Here is a 22,500-nt window from a genome sequence, read left to right on the forward strand (position 1 = left end):
ATGTTCCTGACGTGTTAAATGTGCACGTCTCACCCTCACAGCTGAGCCCGTAGAAGCCCGGCGCGCAGGCGTCGCAGTGGTCTCCGGTGAAACCCGGTTTGCAGATGCAGGTCCCGGTCCGAGGGTCGGCCCTGCACGAGTTCTCCACGGTTCCTGCGGCGCTGCACTCGCAGTCTGCACACAGAACACAGCCTCGCTTAGACGTTCCTCTCAGTGAACTCACCTCAGGCTCCTCCTGCAAACCTGAGCGAGTGGCTGCAGGAGAGCGTGGAACATCCACGCTGAAGTCAAGGTCAGCTGACAGATCTGTGTTTATCAGTGAAACCGTCTGTGCACTAAACACATCACTTATATTTAGCAGCACAGACACGTGTGTGTGTTGCACACTCACTGATGATCTCTCCTGCTGGTCTGGCCTCCCCGTTGATGGTGGTGGGGTGTGTGGGGCTGGCTGTAGGGCAGAGACAGCAGAGGTCAGGTTGTGTAAGCACAGCGGTGAGCCTGCTCTGATGTGATTTGTGGATGTGAATTCTTTGGTTGTGATCTGCTTTCTTCTAAATTTACAGTCATAAAAAGCTGCGATCAAACTTCTTTGGGCTCCTTTAGTGAACCTCGAATCCTCTGAGCTGTTCGGCTGTACTGTACTTATGATCGCTGCAGTTCCAATGTTAGAGGGAGTTTAGGTTAAGAGGGCTAGTCTGTCCATACGTGTTCTTCTAGTTTAACTTCCTATACTAGAGCCCCGCCCACACCTGTACCCGCCCCTCCCGTCCCTCGTGGTCCTCTGCCTGCTGCTGTGTGTCTTTGTTCCTCCCCTTTTGTTCTGGTTATGTGTCAGTCAAACAAAGTTCCTGGGTCTGCAGCACAGCGCCACCCGCAGGGCGCCCACAGCAGCTGTGTTCACAGCACCTAGTGAGTGCATTTGTTTGAGGCTGAAGCTGCAGGGAACCCTCCAGGAAGTGACCCGCTGGCTTTGAGGTGTTTGTGAAACTCACGGTAACACTCGGGGAAGCCGGTGAAGCCGGCGGCGCACGAGTCACAGTTCTCCCCGGTGTAGTTCGGTTTGCAGAAACATCGCCCGGTCAGATCCTCACAGGTACCGTCTGTAAACTCCACATCACAGTCACAGGCTGTGGGCGGGACGAGAGATTAGGAGGATGGGACTGAAGAAGATGACCTCTGTGTGTGTGTGTGTGTGTGTGTGTCAGGCTCACGTGAGCAGGCCAGCGGCGAGTCGATGGCGTGGTCAGGTGACCTGTAGTAGGTGGGGACGCAGCGCTCACAGTTGACTCCAGTGGTGTGATGCTGAGAGGGAAAAGTTCCCATTACAGTCAGTCATCGCAGGTCACACACTAACACAGTTTCAGGTGTGTCAGGTACCTGACAGTTGAGGCAGACTCCGCCCCCTCTGTAGTGTCCATGGATGTCGAGGCTGGCTCTCCTCTCGTCCACCTCGGGGTCATAGTAACAGTCGAAAGAGTGACGGTGGCAGTTGCAGGCTGCAGGTGAGAACACAGACAGGTGAAGACACACCTGAAGAAGAAACACTCGCAGGTGTGACCAGGATACACCTGCGCTTCATTTACATCCTCATTCACACTCGAGAGTCACTCCTGAGATTCAGAGGAAACCACGAAGAAGACACAGCTGGCTGCGTCACGCACGACATCATTGACCAATCAGCACCTCTCATTCCTCTAACCAACACACACGCACGCACGCACACACGCACGCACACACACACACACGCACACACACACACACCCCTGGGGGAAACCCCGACAGCACACACTCGATCATTAAGGTAAACTCTGCACTCGTCTGCTCAGCTCTTCCTGTTTCCTGTGACAGGCGCTGTTTAGCAGATTACAGGCCGCCGAGGGTCACATGATCACACGTTTGTCTGAACACAAAGTCAAACACGCACACACTGTTTCATGTCTGATTACAGTCAGGCTGCTCCTCCAGCTGCTGCCACATCTGCACCATGAGCTCAGGTAGCTTCCAGGTGTGATGTTGAGGCTGTTATTCCCACACGTGAGACGAAGGCAGCAGCGTTTACCTGTGTGGAGCACACACAGTTATCCACAGTAATCCCAGAAAAACGTTCCAGCTTTGGAATGTTGTGTAAACTGCATGCTGATCCTGGGAAAGGGCGGGACGGGCGTTTCAGACATTTCTAATCTGTCTGAAACGCCCGATAACACCTGCGAGCGGTTTCTGTGGAGACAGACTCAGACGCTGCCGGCTCGGAGGAACCTGCCGTCATTATTGGGCTGCAGGATGAGGAGTGCTGGTTTATTCAGCCGGCACCGCCCGGACGCTGAGAGGCAGATAAGCGCTCCCGAGAGTCCGTCTGGACCTCTGCTGTGCTCTCCGCTATCTGGGACAAAGTTCACACGTGTCACATGTTCCACGCTAGGATTAAGTGGGGGGTTGTTCTCACACCCGAGCAGGAGCCAGCATTTAAAATAACAAGACAGGTAAGTTATTAAGGACAGTCTGTATGTTTGTGAGCGTGCTCAGGAGGCGGAGCCTCACACCTAGAACAGAAACAGCTGTTTCCGTTTTTACAGACCGACGCCTCCCCCTCTGACGGCGGCTCCGGGCCGACCCTCGGCGACCTCCGGTGACCTCACTGATACCCTTGTTGGTCTTTGTTAAATATAACTGCAGCTCTGATAACAGACGGCGCTCTCGTGTACACATAAGCAGAGCTCTGAACAGGATCAGACGCTGAGCGCCACACGATGTAGTCATTTAACCTTTGACCACTCAAAAACACACCTGAACTCTACAGATGAGGCTTTCCACAGACACAAACATGGGTGTGCCGTGGGCCCCCCACTGTCACCAATTGGAGCCAGCCTGGAGGTGGAAACAGCTGGTACAGATCCTGCTCACATCAGCTCAGTGGATGGAGACACACAGTTTACTGTTTGTGGATGGAAACCTCAACACTGACGTTTACCTGAAGCCCCCACACACAGACCTCTGAACACACACCTGGACCTACAACACCGGGCAGAAAACGAGGAACACACGCAGGCTCTTAAATCGTGGCGACTGGGCTTTCATCGAATCAGCAAAGATGGCCAGAGCACATGGGCGGAGCTGCCCGTCACAGCGGACGAGCGGCAGATTGAAAAGCCCAGCGAGGATGTTCTTAATTCACACGGACCCGCGAGGTCACCTGACCCCACGCAGGAAGCACATTTCTCTGCAGGGGTCACGACCCCGTGTGTGTGTCTGTGTGTTTGCACGCACTCACGTTCACACTCGTTGGCACTGTAGGTCGTGGCTGGTTTCCATGCCAACTGGTGGTATCCAGGGCAACACTGGTCACAAGATACGCCGCAGGTGTGATGCTGACAGTCGCACTGCAACCTGTAAACAACAGAGTGAAAGGGTTAATGCACACACGCGCGCACACACAATATGACGTCTGCATCCATGCTTCATTAAAGTACATTAAAGCCGTACTTCAGCAAAGTACTTGAGTAAAGGTACTCAGTTACAGTTTGATCTGCTTGCCCGTCACCGTCTCCGGCCACCTCGACATCTGGAGGTCAGCTGCTTCAAGGAAACGACATTAAATGGTGCGCTTCCACCTGGTTCGGTACTTCCTGTCTGGGCTCCAGCAGCTGTGCGATCACGTAAAGTGTGAGCGATAAAGCGCAGACAGAGATCGGCTCGTCAGGCGTGTTTACGGCAGGAATGCGCTGGCCTTGAACTCAATCCTCAGTCCTGTGTGTCAGTGTGTGCGATGGCTGTGTAATATCTGAGTGTGCGTTCCTGGCAAACAGCCCGAGGGCGAGTCCAGTGTGTCGCTTCTGCAGACCTCACGCCGCGCTCATCTCAGCGAGCTGAACCAACGCTGTGTGCACTGGATCTCTGCGGAGGCGAGGCCCAGCACGCTCTTCTTACACCGGATGTGTGAATAACGCAGAGCTGCAGCAGAAAGCCAGCAGAGCTTGGTGTGACAGGTGAAACCTGCTGGTCACACGTAAATATGTGACATCACACAGATGATATTTCCTGTGTGTAACCCTGACGTGTCAGAGGCGCGCTTGGCGCTGCGTGCGCTTTACAGCTGCTCTCAGATTGATGTTTGGTTTCACCTTCAGTTCAGGATCACAGCTCAGGGGCCACATCTGGATTCTTCATTCACAGCTGGTGTGTGTGTGTGTGTGTGTGTGTGTGGTCGCGGCACATATTCAGTGATAATCCGTCAGAACCACGAGCGCTCTGAAGCTCTGACGTGCACATCCTCAGGAGTCCACCTCGCGTCAACGCAGACTCTGCTGTGATTGGCCTGCTGATTCCAGCTGCTTCATTGAATTAATGAGAGAACAACAAACAAAGCATCCGTGTGAGCACACACTGACGATCAGAAGTGTGTCTAACCCGTCAGCGAGGTCGCCTGAGCTCTGACTTGCAGACTGTTTAAAACTCTAAAAAGCGAGCGTGCTCTGGAAGCGGCGTTCAGCTCCTTCAGCTGTGGCAAACTGTGGGTATGACGAGCATTCGGGTATTTTAAACAGAGGCACGGAGCAGGCGTGTGGTTTATGTTCTTATCAAAATGTTCAAACATTCCAATAATGGGATGAATGAGGGTCGGCGAACACGTCCGGGAACCAGAGCAGGTCGTGTCTTTGGCTGCGGTGTGCAGGCAGGCGTCAGAGCGATAAAGGAATTCGAATAAATCTCTCCTGACCTCGCTTTGTGTCAGAGCGCAGGAATGCAGAGCAGCGTCAGCCTGGACACGTTTGAAGGCTGCAGGTGAGCAGACGCTGCACAGCTGGGCTCATCAGCAGCAGGTTAAAGGTCATAAAACACAGGAAGGGTTCTGCAACAACACAGACATGCTGCACATGGAATTTCTATTATTTTTATTGAGCCTTCATTTGACGGCAGCCCCGTCTGCTCATCTCCAGCTGCACCACTTTGTCCAGGGACACTGATGCTGCCCCGGAGTTTCATACATTGTTCTGAGCACACGAAGGCTTCAGACTGAGCCCATGGTGGAGTGCCCTCCCTCTCTCCTCCACCCTTCCTTTTCCATCACAGGTGAAGTTCCACGCTTCTCTGACTGATGAGAGACCTGGCGAGCTCAGGACTGCTGCGCTCAGCGATAAACCGCAGTTTAAACCAGGAAAGCCACCAGTGCAGCTGCACGGCGCCTGCGGCCTCTCAGAGCTGCAGCCCCGAGGACCATTTCATACAAACCCCAGCATCAGCTGAACACCACGGCACCGAGTCTGTGAGCCGGTACCTGCCCGCTACACCACGCAGACCGAAACACACTACTTCCTGCTGGGAGCGACATGTGCACTAAACTCGGTAACATCATCATATCTCTTCATTCAGTTTGGCACAAATGTCAGGAGAGCTGTGCCTGGAGCAGAGACACCAACCACACGTCCTCCCTTTCACTCACAGTCTTTATTCTCTTCAGGTTGTGCAGCAGGAAGTTTGCAGCTTCGCGCCTCTACAGATTTGAACTTCCAGCTTTGGAATGTAAATGAAACAAACTGCTGCCTGTTGAAACCACGAAACAGAAATATGAGGGAAAGCTTGAGCTCTGTCACTGATTTGTAGCCCCAGAGATTTCCTGACCTCAGGGTTAACAACTGGAAATGGAGCCACCTGGATGTCTTTATCGACTGTCAATTAACGCGCAGCTTAAATATCTCCAGGATGTCGGCGTGACGGCGGAAAGAGTCCCAGCAGCTGCGAGTGTCTCTGCTGTGCATCACATCTCCCCCTCAAATCGCAAATGAATCATGTTTAAAAGCAGCTCCGCACCAAGCTGTGTCCACACTCCCTCAATGAGTCTGTACGTGTGTGTGTGTGTGTGTGTTTGTGAGTGACATGATGCATGGGTAATAATTTGCACTGCGCACAGGAAAGAAATGGAAAACAAACAGCAGGACTGCACGTCTGTGCATGCAGAGGAAACAGACGCGTATTCATGTTTCTGTAATGATGACAGCTAAACACCGGCTTAAGTCTTAACACACACACGCACGCGCACACACACACACACACGCACGCACGCACGCGCACACACACGCACACACACACACACACACACGCACGCACGCACGCGCACACACACGCACACACACACACACACACACACGCACGCACGCACGCACACACACGCACGCACGCACGCACGCACACACGCACGCACACGCACGCACGCACACACGCACGCACGCACGCACACACACACACACGCACGCACGCACGCGCACACACACGCACACACAACAGCAGCCCCTCGCTCAGTTTTTGCATTTGCGCTCGCTCGCATTGTGTCGTTCGCGCTCTCAACATTTCTGCCCGTGCGCGAGCAGCTCTTTCTCTACACCGTTATATTTGTGCCACAAAACCAGCCAATCACAGACTTGGATGCAAAAAAATCTGATTGGCTGTTCTGGTCTCCAATCAGCTCGAAATGGCGAAATGCAATATCCCAGAATCCATTTCTGGATTCTGGGATATCTGGGAGCAACGCAGAGGGGCGGAGTTTGAAATATTACTCTTTCTGGGTCACAAAATAAACTTTTAAGATATTTTCATGCGAGGATGTGTCTACCCTCATTCATGCTGTGTGTTCTGTCTGCCTGTGTTTATTGTTTGTATTTTGGACGTTTGTTACTTTGAGTTCAGCATTAAAGCTGTTTGAGTTCACGTTTGTCTCCGGAGTCTGCACTTTGGGTCCTCCTCCTGCCTGCACACAGCCGTTCATATCATCTTGTCTTTATTTTTAGTTAGCGCCTTAAACACTTCAAGCTGTAAGCTAATGATAGTTATATGAGAGCAGAACGTTTTACGTCCAATGGATGATGATCTGACTAGTCGACTGTCAAAATAATCGTTTGTGGCAGCTCTGTGGGTGACAGGTGAATGAAAGATTTGACAGAGAGAGAGAGCTGTGCATGAAGTGTGATTTTTATCATGGTGGAAGCAAAACAGCAAAGGTCAGAGTGAATCCATGATGACGTTTATCAAACGTGAAGTGTAGTTTGGATCTTCTTTTGCTTCTGGTTCAATGAATTTTGGTTGGAGAGAGATAAAACCTGCAGCTCAGAATCGAGCGTAAAAAAGACGTAAACACAGCGCAGACCCGACGCATCAGAGTCAGCGAGCTGTCGGCTTTCAGCCCCGACGGCGTGTCCGTGTACGGGCCGTCGGGTGAGAAAGCCGAGAAAGAGAACGCTGATTCTGATGCGTCGGTCCGCTCTGTGTTTACGTCTTTGAGTGGAGTCCGTTACCTGCTCTCATTCACTGTTTGGTGGTTGTTGAAATAGTTTTGTGAGCTTTAACCTGAGATTCTGGCAAAATTCATTTATATTTAAAAGTCAAATTGGTCGCACTCTAGAGCCCTGCTGTGGATCACTTCCATCTTCACAACACCTGTACAAGGGAACATGTTTCCATGACTCACCTGTTTAAGCTGGATTAAAGTTGTCATATCTGGGGGCGTGGCCTCTTTGAAAGAGTTTCCTAGTTTTGTGGTTTGGACAACTCCAGAGTGATTACGCTGCTAGCTGTAGCTCACCTGTATCTGACATCCAGGCGAGCTTTGCTCAGACGTACGTGGTGACGGAGTTTACTGAGCAGCTGCAGGTTCTGTGAGGCCATGCTGAGCTCCTCTGAATGCCAGCTGTACCCTCGTTTGCCAGCACATGCTCAAACACAGCTAGCATTTATTTCCATCGCAGGTATGCAAATTTATAAGAGCGTGGCACACAGCCAACCCTCACACAGGAGTACCTGACGCCTTTCAGATCACAGCTCCGGGAAAAGAGGTGAGTGTGTGTGTGTGTGTGTGTGTGTGTGTGTGTGTGTGTGTGTGTGTGTGTGTGTGTGTGTGTGTGTGTGACTCCAAGAGACAAACACAGTGAACGAGTGTGTGTGTGTGTGAGTTAAATCTTACTTGTAGGGGTTGCTGGGGTCTTTGGCGTTGCAGGCCTCAGCATGCCCGTTGCACACACAGCGTCCTCCGATACTGATGTCTTTGATGCTGTAGTAATACTAGAACACAGATCACAGCAGGAGCTGACTCAGAAACACTGCTGGCAGCTTCAGGGTTCTCTGCTGCCTACAGTCACTTCAAAGAACAACAAGACTCATGCTGGGACAACTCACACACTGACTCTTCATCACAATTTGACACCAAGTTCTCTGCATCGCTTTCCTAAACGTCCAGATGTTGATGACGTCTCTTGTTGTGAAGGCGTATCACATCCATCCATCCAACCATCCATGCATCCATCCATGCATCCAACCATCCATCCATGCATCCATCCAACCATCCATGCATCCATCCATGCATCCAACCATCCATCCATGCATCCATCCATGCATCCATCCATCCAACCATCCATGCATCCATCCAACCATCCATGCATCCAACCATGCGTCCAACCTTCCATCCATCCAACCATCCATCCATGTCTCCAACCATCCAGCCGTGCATCCATCCATCCATCCATGCCTCCATCCATGCATCCAACCATCCATCCATCCAAACATCTATGCATCCATCCATGCCTTCATCCATCCATGCATCCAACCATCCATCCATCCATCTTACAGCCTTGTAGGATTCATTTAACAGACTTGAGGAGCATGAGCTCATCTTTACTGTTTGTTGTGATCAGTCCAGAAAACGCAACATGTAGCAGTAAACACCCAACAGCAGCAAATCAGCAAACTATGATGTCACTGTGTGCTGACTGATGATTGGTTTGCTGCGGTGCCTTACCCTGCGGGTGACGGTGGGGTCGCGGAGCGCCTTGCCCATCAGGTGACCCAGCAGCGTGTTGGTTCTCAGGAAGCGGAGCCTGATGTTTGTGGCCTTGGTGAACTCCCTCAGTACTGGCGAGTACGAAAAGTTCATCGCCCCGGGACGGCCGTTCACCAAAGACACGACGATCTGAGGACAAAGACACGAAACCTGCAAACACCTGGCAGCTGATCGTTCCTCGGGTCAGCTGACCAATTCCTTGAACTGATGTTAGCTAACAGCTCAGAATTTCAACCTTTAGTCACTGTCTGCTTTTTTCTCACTTTCTGAGCATTATTTATCCATTTGGACCACTCGCTCGTTCCTTTGGCTGATAGATTTCTACGTCCTCCTCACTCATCTTTCTCCCAGCTAACCTGATCTCGTTACAGAGTCGTTGTAATCTGATCACGTGATTGTCTCACCTCTCCATTCTCCAGCGGCACGATGCGTGAATACTCGATGGTGCAGACGATGTCATCATCGTGGCTGATCCTCTCAATGGTGCTCTGTCCAAAACGCTCGATGCAGTCTCTCTTGGAGGCTACACACACACACACGAAAACAGAAAAGTGTGAGGCGTCCTCAGGATCCACTTCAGTTGATGATTAGAGCATCTCCAAGCAGCTGCTCTCAAACCCTAACATCACAGCTGGAGTCATGTTAGTGAACACCGTTCAGCTGTTTCCACACATTGTCAACAGAAACTACAGGTGCTCATCCTCAAAAAGCTCAGAAAAGCACAGCATCACACTGTGGCTGGGCCCATAGCAGGATAGTGATGTCAGCAGATGTGGGAGGAGCTAAGGCAAGAAATTCACCAGTGATTGGTGGATACAGCCCTAAATTCTACATGGAAATACCCCGAAATACTGCGAGTAATCCTATGTAATGTCCGCTTCTCAGAGCTTCTGAACTATAGGCTGATCTTAGCACCAGTTACTGCACCAGTACCAGCACAGACCCTGGTAGAAGAGAGAAAACAGAGGTGCAGAGATTATTCTGCAGCATTCTTTCAAATTAAAAGTCAAGCTAACCACATTTATGATATGAACGCCTGCATTAAGCCGTCACCTTTTCATTTATCTGCCACCACCTCAGACACCTGGTGTGAGTCTGAATGAGGCACACATCTGCTAGTTAAACATCACGCTGCGACCTGCTGGCAACAGTCCTGGAATTCCCCTCCAGCTCACCTGAACTGACGGCTGCCACAGCCAATCAGCTGGCAGGCCTGTGATGTAATGCCCCTCCCCCCGGCCCCCGGGCTGCTATTTAACTGAGGTTAGAAGAAGAGTTAGGGTGACCCACAGGAGGTCAGGACACTGGAATCTGACAGAGTTCGGTCCTCAGCTGTCGGGGTCGTACAGGTGAACATGCATGCAAGCGTGTGCTGTTACTCACAGGCGAAGTACTGCCACGGCTGGTAGGTCTGCCCGAAGTCCACGGATCTCTCCAGAACCCAGAGGTCAGGCCGCGGAGAGTTGGCGAATTTGATCAGCACGTATGCCACGTGGAAGAGCTGCAGAGATACCGAAGAAGAAGAAACGCTGATGAAAAGCACTTTGACCTGGTTTGGACCGTCGATGGAGGAACAGCAGGACTCACTTTAAAGCAGGAAAAACAAGAAAAAACAAAACGACAAGACTAAAAGGAGGGAGAAGACGGCGCTGTTCACTGCTTCCTGGACTCTGCGTCTGCGTCAGCGCTGTGTGATGTTACAAACTCGACCCGACACCAAGCAAAGACAGCCAGTTTATACAGGGGCAGCAGTGTGCCATCATTTATGAACCATCATCAAAACCACTAAATCACTGAGATGTTGAGTTTTCACAATAATGACACAACAACATAAAAAACACCTTTCAGCTTTTAATTTCAAAAAGTTTTTCTGGCTGCAGTTCTGTCGTTAGCTAACGAGCTACTGCAGCGAGGGTGGATCAGTAACCAGTACCAGGTGACTCCATCACCATCCTGTCTTTGATGTGAGCATGTTAGCTGCATCCACAGGCTGTGACAGCATCACAGCAACATCCAATCACTATCCTTCGCTCTGAGCCTCAGCTGAAGCGCAGGCTTCACTGCACAGGACTCACTGCAGCCTCTGCTGGACGCTAGAGGAACTGCAGGTTTTAGAGTTTGCGTTTGAGGTCGACGTTTGGAGAGGATGAACAGAAAATGTACTGTCACTGTGGGCGAGGATGCAGGACGTACACAGGGCCCAGGAGGCGCAACCAGAATAAAGTCACAATACAACAAAAAGATGAAAGATAAATATCAAGTATAAATATGAAGTGCACATGTATGATTCTGTAGAAAAATACTTGTAGTTTCTTGTCTAGAAAATATTAAATATAAATGCATTTTGAAGAAGAAAGAAGGAGTGGGCTGGATGGAGATGAACGTTAGAGAGCTGCTCAGGGAGACGCTGGCTTGCTCAGAGCTAAACAGCTGACCTCTGTGAGGAGGCGCACGTGTCATCAGCTGCCGTCACAGAGCTGAGCCGGAGCTCCTAACGTGCTCCTGCCGACACCTTTTCTCCTCACCCATCACCCCCCCGTTCATTCCCAAAGCTGATTGGACGGTGATGACAAACCGTTGTGTCTGACCTTGAGATCACTCCCCAGCTGCAGCAGAACAAACTAAAGCGACAAAGAAACGCGATAACACGAGCTCTGACGTCCCGTGTGAGGCCTCGCTCACAGCTCACTGCTGATTGGTTCAAAGCTTCACACGTTCCTGGCTCACACCTGAATGATGCCAAAGCCTTCATCGGTCCCACCGTACCTAAAAATAAGCACCCATTGAGCAGAGAAATGCTCAGAGTCTCATTAATGTGGAAAAACTCAAACATTTGATTTGTTACATTTTAAAGCTTCAGATCAAAGATGTGAACTTTAACATCCACAGTCTGAGTCCGTTTGTCATCTTGGCCCTCTGGAAACACACAATTCAATTCAATTCAATTTATATAGCGCCAAATCACAACATAAGTCGCCTCAAGGCGCTTCATAGGTACAGAGAAAAACCCAACAATCATATGACCCCCTATGAGCAGCACTTTGGCGACAGTGGGAAGGAAAAACTCCCTTTTAACAGGAAGAAACCTCCGGCAGAGCCAGGCTCAGGGAGGGGCGGGGCCATCTGCTGCGATTGGTTGGGGTGAGAGAAGGAAGACAGGATAAAGACATGCTGTGGAAGAGAGACAGAGGTTAATAACAGATATGATTCAATGCAGAGAGGTCTGTTAATACATAGTGAGTGAGAAAGGTGACTGGAAAGGAAAAACCCAGTGCATCATGGGAATCCCCGGCAGCCTACGTCTGTTGCAGCATAACTAAGGGAGGATTCAGGGTCACCTGGTCCAGCCCTAACTATATGCTTTAGCAAAAAGGAAAGTTTGAAGCCTAATCTTGAAAGTAGAGATAGTGTCTGTCTCCTGAATCCAAACTGGAAGCTGGTTCCACAGAAGAGGGGCCTGAAAACTGAAGGCTCTGCCTCCCATTCTACTTTTAAATACTCTAGGAACAACAAGTAGGCCTGCAGAGCGAGAGCGAAGGGCTCTAATAGGGTGATATGGTACTACAAGGTCATTAAGATAAGATGGGGCCTGATTGTTTAAGACCTTGTATGTGAGGAGCAGGATTTCGAATTCAATTCTGGATTTAACAGGAAGCCAATGAAGGGAAGCCAAAACAGGAGAAATATGCTCTCTCTTTCTAGTCCCTGTCAGGACTGTCAGGACACAAAGCTGCCTCACAGGTCGAGTTTACCTCAGGTGATGAGAGGCGTGGCTCTGAGCGGTTCCTGCTCATGATTCACGACATTAGTAAATAAACATAATAATGAACACAACGGTAAATTATGATGATCAGTCATCCTGAGCACTTGCAGCCTGACAGTTGCAGATGATCTCTGCTCTTCGTCTCTCCCAGTCTTTGATCAGCCGTCGTCGGAGCTCGGGCCCGTCATCTCCACTTCCTCCTTTTAAAGGCGAGCGCTGTCAGAAGTGATGACAGCAGGAACGCAGAGAGGCTGACGATGACGGGAGTCCGGGGACAGGAGGGCCGTCCATCCATCTGCATCTGTCCAACAGTTTGTCCTCTTTTTAAACAAAGCCTTAAAGTCGTGGACTGCAGAGTCTCAGCAGTAGAACTCCATATTTCTATTCTTGGAGCAGCTTTGCATGATTCTTCTTCTGGTGCAGTCGAGCACATGACCATCCACCGTCAGAGCAGAAACTGTTGTTGTAAAACACATTTCTGACCTTTAACCTGCTAAATTTAAGAGCTCCACATAAACACGCCCCTGCCCCCTTTATTTTCTCTTTCTCTGGGTGAGTTCTGATTGGATAGAAGAAACAAGAGAACGAACCTTTTTATTGTTTTTGGCTTTCAGGTCTGATTGAATGAAACAGGAAGTTGATTCTGGAGATTTTTTTTTAATCATAGTGTTGGAGTCAGAGAGGAGCAGGACGGACCTCGCAGAGCAGCTTTCACCGTGAATGTGCTGACGTGGAGCAGGCTCAGAGGTGCCGCGGTTTGGTTTCCGCCCCTGTCCATCTCCGGCTCTCTGTGGGAGCTCGTCTGAACAAAAGTCTCACTGACCCTTTTTCCATCGCACGTCCTCAGCAGTTATGGATCAGTGACGGCCTCAGTGCTGAGGAAACATCAGACCGAACCTCGGTGCTGAGGAAACATCAGACTGAACCTCGGTGCTTAGGAAACATCAGACTAAGTCTGTGTTTGTGGGCAAACAGGAGCCGCAGGATCATCTGCAGGTCATTCAAACCCACTTTCCCGGATTCAGCACGGAGCGAGGACGCCGCCTCAACACAGCTCACGGTTAGGGCCTGCATGGTCTAACTAACGAGGGTCGATCATGTGTGTCTTCATGTGTGTGTGTGTGTGTGTGTCTCTGTGTGTGTGTCTCTGTGCGTGTCTGTGTCTCTGTGTGTGTGTGTGTGTGTGTGTCTCTGTGTGTCTGTGTGTGCATGTGTGTGTCTGTGCGTGTCTGTGTCTCTGTGTGTGTGTGTGTGTGTGTCTCTGTGTGTGTGTGTGCATGTGTGTGTCTGTGTGTCTGTGTGTGTGTCTGTGTGTGTGTGTGTGTGTCTGTGCGTGTCTCCGTGTGTCTCTGTGCGTGTCTGTGTCTCTGTGTGTGTGTGTGTCTCTGTGTGTGTGTGTGTGTGTCTCTGTGTGTGTGTGTGCATGTGTGTGTCTGTGTGTCTGTGTGTGTGTCTGTGCGTGTCTCCGTGTGTCTCTGTGCGTGTCTGTGTCTCTGTGTGTGTGTGTGTCTCTGTGTGTGTGTGTGCATGTGTGTGTCTGTGTCTCTGTGTGTGTGTCTGTCTGTGTCTCTGTGTGTGTGTCTGTGTGTGTCTGGCCCCTCACTGGTTTAATAATTGTACACATTCCTTGGTGGCTCCACATTCCTGGTGCCACAGGTAACTATGGCGATAAGCATGGAGACGCACAACAAAGATACAGCGTGAGGAGGAGGAGACGTTTCAGCAAACACCAATAAGAGAGCAGTAAGAAGGTCACCTGATGCACTGAAGTCACGCAGGTTATAGTCACCTGCACCACAGAGATCATGTGACCTGGTCACTTTGTGGAATACAGGAACATTTAAAAGCTGTGAAATATGAACAAAGTGCAGATTCTGAGTACATGACATTTACATATCGGAGTACTTCGATAAAGTACACAACTCACGGAAATGTAGGCCGTCTTATAAAGACACGAGCAGCAGCTGCATCTGTCTGCACAGATGTGCTCCCTGAGTCCATCTCAGGGGTCAGCAGGACAGCCATGTGGCTAATCTGAGTTCTAATCTGTGTAATCTGAGTCTGCAGACGGACTGCAGGGCCAAAGCAAAGAGCAGCTGCTAACAACAAGAACCACTGATTCACTCCTCGTACAGTTTATCAGTACAGGAGACACGCCAGCTGCTGTGTGTGTGTTTCATTCATCACAGTCCATCTGTAACATTTATTCATCCAAACTATTCAGCGCCTTCAAGGACGTTTCTAAAGTCTCCATGGGAACGGATAAACCCAGGAACAAAATCAGCGCACAGCAGAAACAGGTTAGCACCGATGCCTCGCAGCAAGAAGGTCCCGAGTTTGATTCCAGCATCAGGCTGGTGTGTTCTGCTCCCACAGTAGTATGAATGGTTGTCTGTCCCCGACCCTGACAAGGATAAGTGGAGGAGAACAGATGGAATCAGGTCTGAGTTATGAATTTAAAGTTAGTGCACTAACAGGAACATCCCCGTCTCTCCCCTCGGGGGCCGGGCGGGGGGCGGGGTCAGGAATCTCTGTCTAATTCTCTGCTGGAATTCCAAGTCACAATTCCCAGCCTGGAAAAGTCTCCGAGTCCTCTCAGATTTCACTGACAACATTTTGTGACAGTTTCAGGTTTGGCTGTGTGAAGCGAGGCGCCTCTGTGGCCGGGCGTGAAACACGCTGGATTCGTTGGTGCCCGGTGGAACGGTCACAGGTTTAAAGGCCACCGGCGTTCCTGTCAGGTGACAGCTGTGACGCTCCGCGTGTTGGTGATATGTAGATAGTGCATTACTGATTAAAACTACCATTCTCAGCAAGCGTCAGACACTGTGAGTCAGGTTCAGATAAAAACCTCAGTTCAGCTTTGAGAAGAAATTTGTGCTTCTGATGTGAAAAACATGAGAACAAAAAACAGGTCGTTTTTTATAAAGTGCCATCATGCGGCCCTGACACACAAACACAACATTACACGGCTTCGGGCTCTGGTGGAGCACTCCCACATCACAGCTGGAAAAGCCAAAGCTAGCCCCGAGCTAGCCGACCTGCGAGGTCATGAAAAAAGCGCAATTCCTCCGTGAGCAGAGCGAGGATCAGTGCGCATCCATGAAAACATAAACGCTGGTTCTGATTCTTCTACAAGCTGTTCCAGGCCTAAATCCTGGGCGTAGAAACGAGTCCGCATCCTGAAGCTCCACCGCAGTCAAGGCCACAGCCTGCTCCTAGGCGGCCGGCGTGTACACGCTCAAACATGTCAGTCATGTAAAGTTCACGGCTCTGTCCTCAGCTGTTAGGCACGGCGCCGAAAGCTCCGACATACAAACGTGTCGGGGCGAGAGACGAGGGCGCCTTCCAGGAACGTCGCCGTGGTGGAAACACTGATTTCCCCCAAGAAAAAATGCATCTACAACCATAACGGGAAAACTTATCTTCAGCACTCAGCGCCCAAATCCTCCATACCCAATGTCACCGTGGTTATGTACATCTTTATTTACAGTCTATGCTAACAATCTCACAGCTTTCAGTTAAAAGTTGCACTTTTTCTGGATTTGACTGCAGAAGACGTGAGGATTTCTAACAGCGCTGCACGCATTCTCCGGGCCGTTTCATGTGTTCTGGAAAAAGGAAACATTTTTCCAGCTTGTGACAGATAAGACCCTCCCTCCCTCAGAGGAGAAGTCAGCTGAGCACGAAGGGAGGACGGAGCAGAAGGAAGGGAGGCTTCCCATCCTGTGACCTCGACTTTCTCCACGTTCCTGATGCGCTCCTCTTTCATGCGCTCCATCCAGCCATTATCAGAACAGACGGCTGGGTCACATTCTTTAATTACAGGAGGAGGAAGAAGAGGAGGAGCGATAACAGAGACCGAGTACAGAGAGGTTCACGGAAATGAGCTCCAGACCACAACATGAACATAGAGGTCAGAGGTCAACATCCAGAGTGAGAGAAGATGTCGACGGCCAATCACAGTGCTGACAGGTCATCACAGCTGATCTCAGTCCCTCCTCTTCCTCCTCAGTTTGTGACACACTGATGAGTAATCAGTAACGAGCTTCACGGAGTTTGGAGGCTGACGCTGGTTTAAGCGTCGCAGCCGAGCGGATGGTGATTCGTTGACCTCGGTGTTTTCGTTTGCAGCTGGTGATCGAGGGTCAGTCGGCTCTGGCCAATGACAAACTCAGCTTCACGTTGATGACTGTGGTTCAGCAGTTTAACAAGGTTTAGCCGTTAGTTTGGGTTCGAATGAACGCTGTCAGCGGTTTTTCTGCCTGGAACAGAAAGACAACGTTTGTAAATCCCTGCTGAAGCAGTGACAGAGAGCAGCTTCCTGTTTCTGACCGTGCGATGTCCATCACACTGACAGAAGTCTCCTCGGCGTGCCGAACATTCCCAGTGTGACGGACTGGCTGTTAATGGTGTCTGGCAGTGCTGAGGCCCTCCAGCTGTTGGCCCTGATGTATGCAGCTGCCAGCTTGTTTCTGTCAGGCCTCCGTGGACACCTCAGCATGGCCTAGCGTGGAACACGCCCACTGACGGTGACGGGGTCACCCGTTTAACAGCTGTGGAGATTTATGAAGAGGAAGAGCGCTCAGAGATCACAGGAAGTCCTCCAACGCTTTCAACAGGGCCAAGTTCATCAGCAGCTCCAGCTGTGTCACTCAAACTACGACCATTACTTCAACCATCACTGAGGTGGACGCCGTGGTGACGCTCTGCTGCTCTGTAAGCACTCAGTGAGCTGCAGCTCCGCCCGTGTGGTGGCACGCAAACACACCCCACCTCCACTCCCACCACCTCTTTATGACCCAACTCTGAGAAAACACTCCCACACCTCCTCCCTCTTCTTCAGCTTCCACACCCTGACCAATCTCATTCCAGCTCTCCAGGAAAACAGAGAAAATGGTCCCAGTTAAATGGCAGCACAAACCAGTATAAGTCTACGTCGGGCTGCTCAGACAGCAGGCTGAGAACAGATGTGTCCAGATGTGTTTGATGTGAGAACACCTGCAGTAATCGTCAGCCTCTGTGAACAAAAACTAAGAGCTGTTGAGCATTCCTCCTCCTCTTCCTCACGCTTTGTCCTGCAAGCCCGGCACCGACGGCGAACTATGAGCTACACGCGACGGACTCCTACCCACCAACCTGCACCACAGGGCCAGGTGTGATGGCGTTTTACACCTGTGATCACTCCCACCCATTCTATTCTGCATTAGCATGTTGCTATCATTAGCCTTCAGCTGGACACACACACACAGACACACACACACTACACTCTTCCTTTAAGAAGAAGACAAACTTCTCCTTCCACATGGCTTTTTTTATTTTCCATGACCTCAGCGTTGGGACATATAGAGGAGGCGTGTCTGCCGATACTCTGGATACGTCACAGGTCGTGAGCAGGAGGTCAAAATAAAATAAAAACCTGAGATTGTGCAGTGTGTAAACAAAGACCTGTACGTGCTTCCGTTGCTGAACACGACAAATACACACAGCATGACCTCGTGCCCTCTAAAGTCCACGCCCTCTCTCTCCTTCGTTTCAGCCCCGGCTGAAAAACAAGAAACTCAAACAACGATAGGCCGATATTTACCGTCACATTAGCCCCTCCCTCTCCTCTGAGCTGCCGTTGCCTCCCTGCCCAAGTTTTTTAGTGTGTATTTGCCCTCCTTCATCCCTCCATTCATGGAAAACTCTGATAAATGAAGATGATTGATGGGCTGCTGAGTGTTCCTCCAACGCCGTCCTTCCAGACCTGCAGGATCAACGTTTGAAGGCAGAGATAAGACAAGAAGGGCGCTCAAACTAAGTCACACACGTGGCTTTGCCCCCTTCACATTACTGCACCTGTCAGCGTAACTGACGGAGGATGGACAACAGGAAGCGGTGGAGAGGAGGTCAGTGTGGAGGAGCCGCAGAGGTGAAAAATAACGGCTAGTTAAATTCAGCAGTGAGTGGGACGTGTTCAAAATATCCTGAGCAGATTTAGAGGAGGCGAGTGAGAATAAGTGACCGAGGGTTTCACAGTAAACACCAGAGTTAAATCTGGTTCTTCTGTCTCTCTGAAGGAGCTCATTGTGCACCAGCAGCAGGACATTAGCATCAGACTATTCTTAGCCTGGGCCGGCCGAGCAGGAAGAACACAGCTCGCAGTCTGTGGCGTCCTTCAGGAGGACGAGGATGGCGCACAAAAAACCTTCTGTCGAGCCGAACTCGCTCTTCCTCCTCCTGCAGCGTGGAGTTGGACTCTGAAACCCGACCTTCTGTCAGAGACACAGGAAACCCCAATGCTCGTGCTTTGAAGGCCACGCCCACATCTCACCTCATAGCAAACGTATGATTGGTCACTAAATGATCCTGAAGGCTCCAGCAGCCCAAATGCAGTCCAGAGGTGGAGCTCAGCTGAAGCTAGCAGCTACAGCCACCTGTGTCAGCATCCACCTGTCAGCATCCACCTGTCAGAATCCACCTGTCAGCATCCACCTGTGTCAGCATCCACGTGTGTCAGCATCCACCTGTCAGAATCTACCTGTCAGCATCCACCTGTGTCAGCATCCACCTGTGTCAGCATCCACGTGTGTCAGCATCCACCTGTCAGAATCTACCTGTGTCAGCATCCACCTGTGTCAGCATCCACCTGTGTCAGCATCCACCTGTCAGAATGCACCTGTGTCAGCATCCACTTTTCAGCATCCACCTGTCAGCATCCACGTGTGTCAGCATCCACTTTTCAGCATCCACCTGTCAGCATCCACCCGTCAGTCACAGAGGCCACACTTACCACAGTTGTGCTTGTTCAGGTGTGGTTGACCCTCCAGCTCCTACAGAGGTTTTTCAAATAACACTAAAAATGTTGACCACGCCGCTGACCACGGCGAGACAAGTCGCTCCTGTTATCACTGAACCCTTTACACGTGTTGTGTTTAAAAACAAGATTTAAAAAGAACAGTCCTTTATTCAAATCTAGTTTCTTTAACTGTCGGCCTCTCACCTGTTTTCTTCCAAAGTACTAAGAATTTGAAAACATCTGTCTGATAATAATATCGTATAATCACTGTTCTGGATTTATAGAAAAAATGTCTTCAGAGCGGGCCTTTCTACAGGGTTGGATGATAAACATATTCCCTTAGTTTGTTCCTAGATTTGTCAAAGGTGTTTGACACAGTTCAGTTTAAAATGCTTTTAACAAAATTAAATAAAATTGGAACTGGAAATATTAGATAACAATAAGAGAAAAACGGGTCATTGTTAATAACCAGAATTCAAAGGGAGCTTGTGTGTGGGGTTTTAGGCCCGCTCTTATTTTTAATTTACATTCATGATTTTGAAACTGTGTGTAAAAATGTACTCCCTCTGATGTTTGCAGCTGACACTTATCTCACTCTGATGACCTTATAAGAGAAGCAAAAGAAGAGTTATGCTAACAAACTGTCACTTTATATTCATATATTATATTTCACAAAATCCTGAATTTGTCTGCAGAAAGTCGAAGTCGATATTCTGAGCAGAGCTCGGCATTCTATAAATTGTCCCTGTATGTTGATATTACATTAATTTTTCATTTATCCACACATAATGTCTAGTACTAGTGTGTGGGCTGCTACATGTCAATCATATCTTCATAGAATTTCATTAATTCAAAATAAATGTTTCTATTTCTCAAACAGACTTTCTTCATCTGCTCCTCTTTTTTAGAAAACCCTGAATCTTGTTAATGTGAATATATAATACACATCTCTGTATGTATAAGTGTGTATATGTGATTAGTGATTTACCAACTGCACTCTGACATTCTTAAATACAGAGGACCTGTTTATTGGACTACCAGCAGCTTCAGTCCATCGCTGCACTCAATACTTTTAATTTCTAACAGTATATTTATTATATTGTAAATGATTGTATGTAACTTGTGTGTCCGTGCTGCTAACCTGTTGATGTTATAGGGGAGGTGACATTTAAACTTTACATTATTATTATTGTTGGTGTTGTTGATTCTATTTGTGTACAAACAAAACAAAACCCCGCCCCTAATCATGCAAACAGGTGAGTTATAGAAACGTCCTCCCCCTGTACAGGTGTCATGAACAGTCTGTACATCAGGCTATGGAGACTGACTCACCACTGCCTCTGCTGGACGGCAGAGGAACTACAGAGTTTAGCTCCTGAAATTAGAAATAATTTCATATTTTTGATGGCTGTGATATTTTCTTGGTGCAGTTTCTTGGTGCCTTCTAATTCAGCAGCTAAACTAAAGTCTCTGTCCCGCTGCCTGAATTAGAAATGTGCTGAAAGACAAAGTTTGTGAAGGGGCGTGGCTAAAAGCCCTTTGAGGGGTCTGCTGTTTCACCCTGATCCGGGGGACAGAGAAACCAGCCGATGAGTAAATAAACCACAGGAAGAGAAGTTAATCTATCACAAACAAACCCCATTAACTCATCTAATCTCCTTTTTAATGAATGTCCCGTTAATCCCATTCCCCCGCCTGTCTGAAGACTCTGACACTCACATCCAGCTGTTTGCCTCATGTTTGCTCTCCAGCTCTTTGTGAATGGCTCAAACACTCCAGCTGACACAATGGTGCCATAAAAGGCCCATTGAGGGGTTCTGTGAATGCAGAGTCGCCGGGAAGGCCGGCACCACTGCGGCATCAAAGGAAGGTCACGAGGGCGAGCAAATACTGCGAGACAAAGAGAGGGAGCTGAATGGATGCTCAGATCGCAGAGGGCTCATTCCCCCAAAATTGGACTTTTCCGATTTCTGGAATCGAAGCTGAAGCTCGTTCACTGAAGACGCGCATGGATCATGTTATCCAACACACGAAACCTAAACATCAAGTGACAGTCGTGGGTTACTCGTTTACGTTCCCTGGGATCAGCTGACAGCGACGCTGCAGAGCGCCCTCTGGTGGACAAACTATGCAACATCAATGATAACGTGGATGTTTTTTTTTTCCGTCTCTTCTTTACTCTTTAAATTTTCATTTATCCATAAAGATCTGCAAATAGCCAAGGTCAGCCAATATTTCACTCCCAAACTGCCCAAAAAAAGCTGTGATAAACAATTTTCATCATTGAGTCGATTTTTGAGGTTCTCGATCAGCTGAGCACGACCTGATGGTCAGTAATAAGAACAAGCTGGAAACAGATTCAGGCCGTTGTGGTTTCAGGTGCTGTTGAGCAGGTTAGGGACTCGTTTAAACAACTATTAACATATCTTTATTTTCACGGCACATTCAACCTGCAACACACGTGTCTGTGTCGATCCTTCTTCTTCTGCATCAATAACAAAGTCCTGAGAGGAGTCATTGAAACAAAACTTTAGTCAGAGCACGGCCCGAGAAATCCCCACAAAACCAGAGATCGTGGTTTAGACGCTGTCCTCACGTTCACACCTGAGTCGGCAGGTATCGTCGTCACGTCGTCTTCACGTTCTGGGAGCGGAGACCAGAGGAAGCTGAGGGAGCAGGTACAGCGGACATGTTTCTGTGCGTTTGGGGTCAGAGGTCAAAGCAGAAGGAAGCTGAACCTTCGACCTGCGCCAGATTACACGCAGAGCGGGAAATGATGAAACGGGGTGAGAGGCTGGGAAACGGTCGGCCCGAGCCTCGCTTTAGTTCTTCTTCAGTGTATAAAGCAGCACAGACTGCTCTCTCCCTCGCAGGTCTGAGCTGCGTGCAGCGCTTTGATTTCTGTGCTGTCGTCGGCACTCTGCTGGGCTGCGGTGGCGTCTCCACAGTGAGTCACGCCGCTGCACAGAGGCCTTCTTTATGTGTCTTAGATCAGATCCTGCTTCCCTCGTAGCGTTCGCTTTGAGCTCCAACAGTCGGAATCATTCTTCCGGCCTCCGCCGCTACGTCCTCTTATTTCTGTCACCGCGTGCTCATCAGGCTTCGTCTTCCTGTTTTCCTCTTTTGTCCGTC

General features: G+C 49.6%; 1 protein-coding gene across 3 annotated transcripts in view; it reads right to left on the minus strand.

The window, feature by feature from the left end:
- lama5 (laminin, alpha 5) overlaps positions 1-22,500 on the minus strand; it is a 74,440-nt gene that overhangs the window by 40,372 nt on the left and 11,568 nt on the right. For all 3 annotated transcript variants that reach the window (XR_013973681.1, XM_080899171.1, XM_080899170.1), the window contains exons 3-12: positions 10,208-10,325; positions 9,229-9,347; positions 8,783-8,953; positions 7,952-8,049; positions 3,272-3,387; positions 1,381-1,499; positions 1,215-1,305; positions 996-1,130; positions 392-451; positions 34-174 (exon numbers count right to left, since the gene is read on the minus strand). Coding sequence is in view for 2 of the 3 variants with exons in the window: in XM_080899171.1 (XP_080755297.1) it covers positions 34-174; positions 392-451; positions 996-1,130; positions 1,215-1,305; positions 1,381-1,499; positions 3,272-3,387; positions 7,952-8,049; positions 8,783-8,953; positions 9,229-9,347; positions 10,208-10,325 (1,168 nt within the window). In the remaining variant the exon portion in view is untranslated. The remainder of the gene's footprint in view (positions 1-33; positions 175-391; positions 452-995; positions 1,131-1,214; positions 1,306-1,380; positions 1,500-3,271; positions 3,388-7,951; positions 8,050-8,782; positions 8,954-9,228; positions 9,348-10,207; positions 10,326-22,500) is intronic.

The sequence above is a fragment of the Rhamphochromis sp. 'chilingali' genome (assembly GCF_963969265.1).
Source record: "Rhamphochromis sp. 'chilingali' genome assembly, chromosome: 12".
Lineage (NCBI taxonomy): Eukaryota > Metazoa > Chordata > Actinopteri > Cichliformes > Cichlidae > Rhamphochromis > Rhamphochromis sp. 'chilingali'.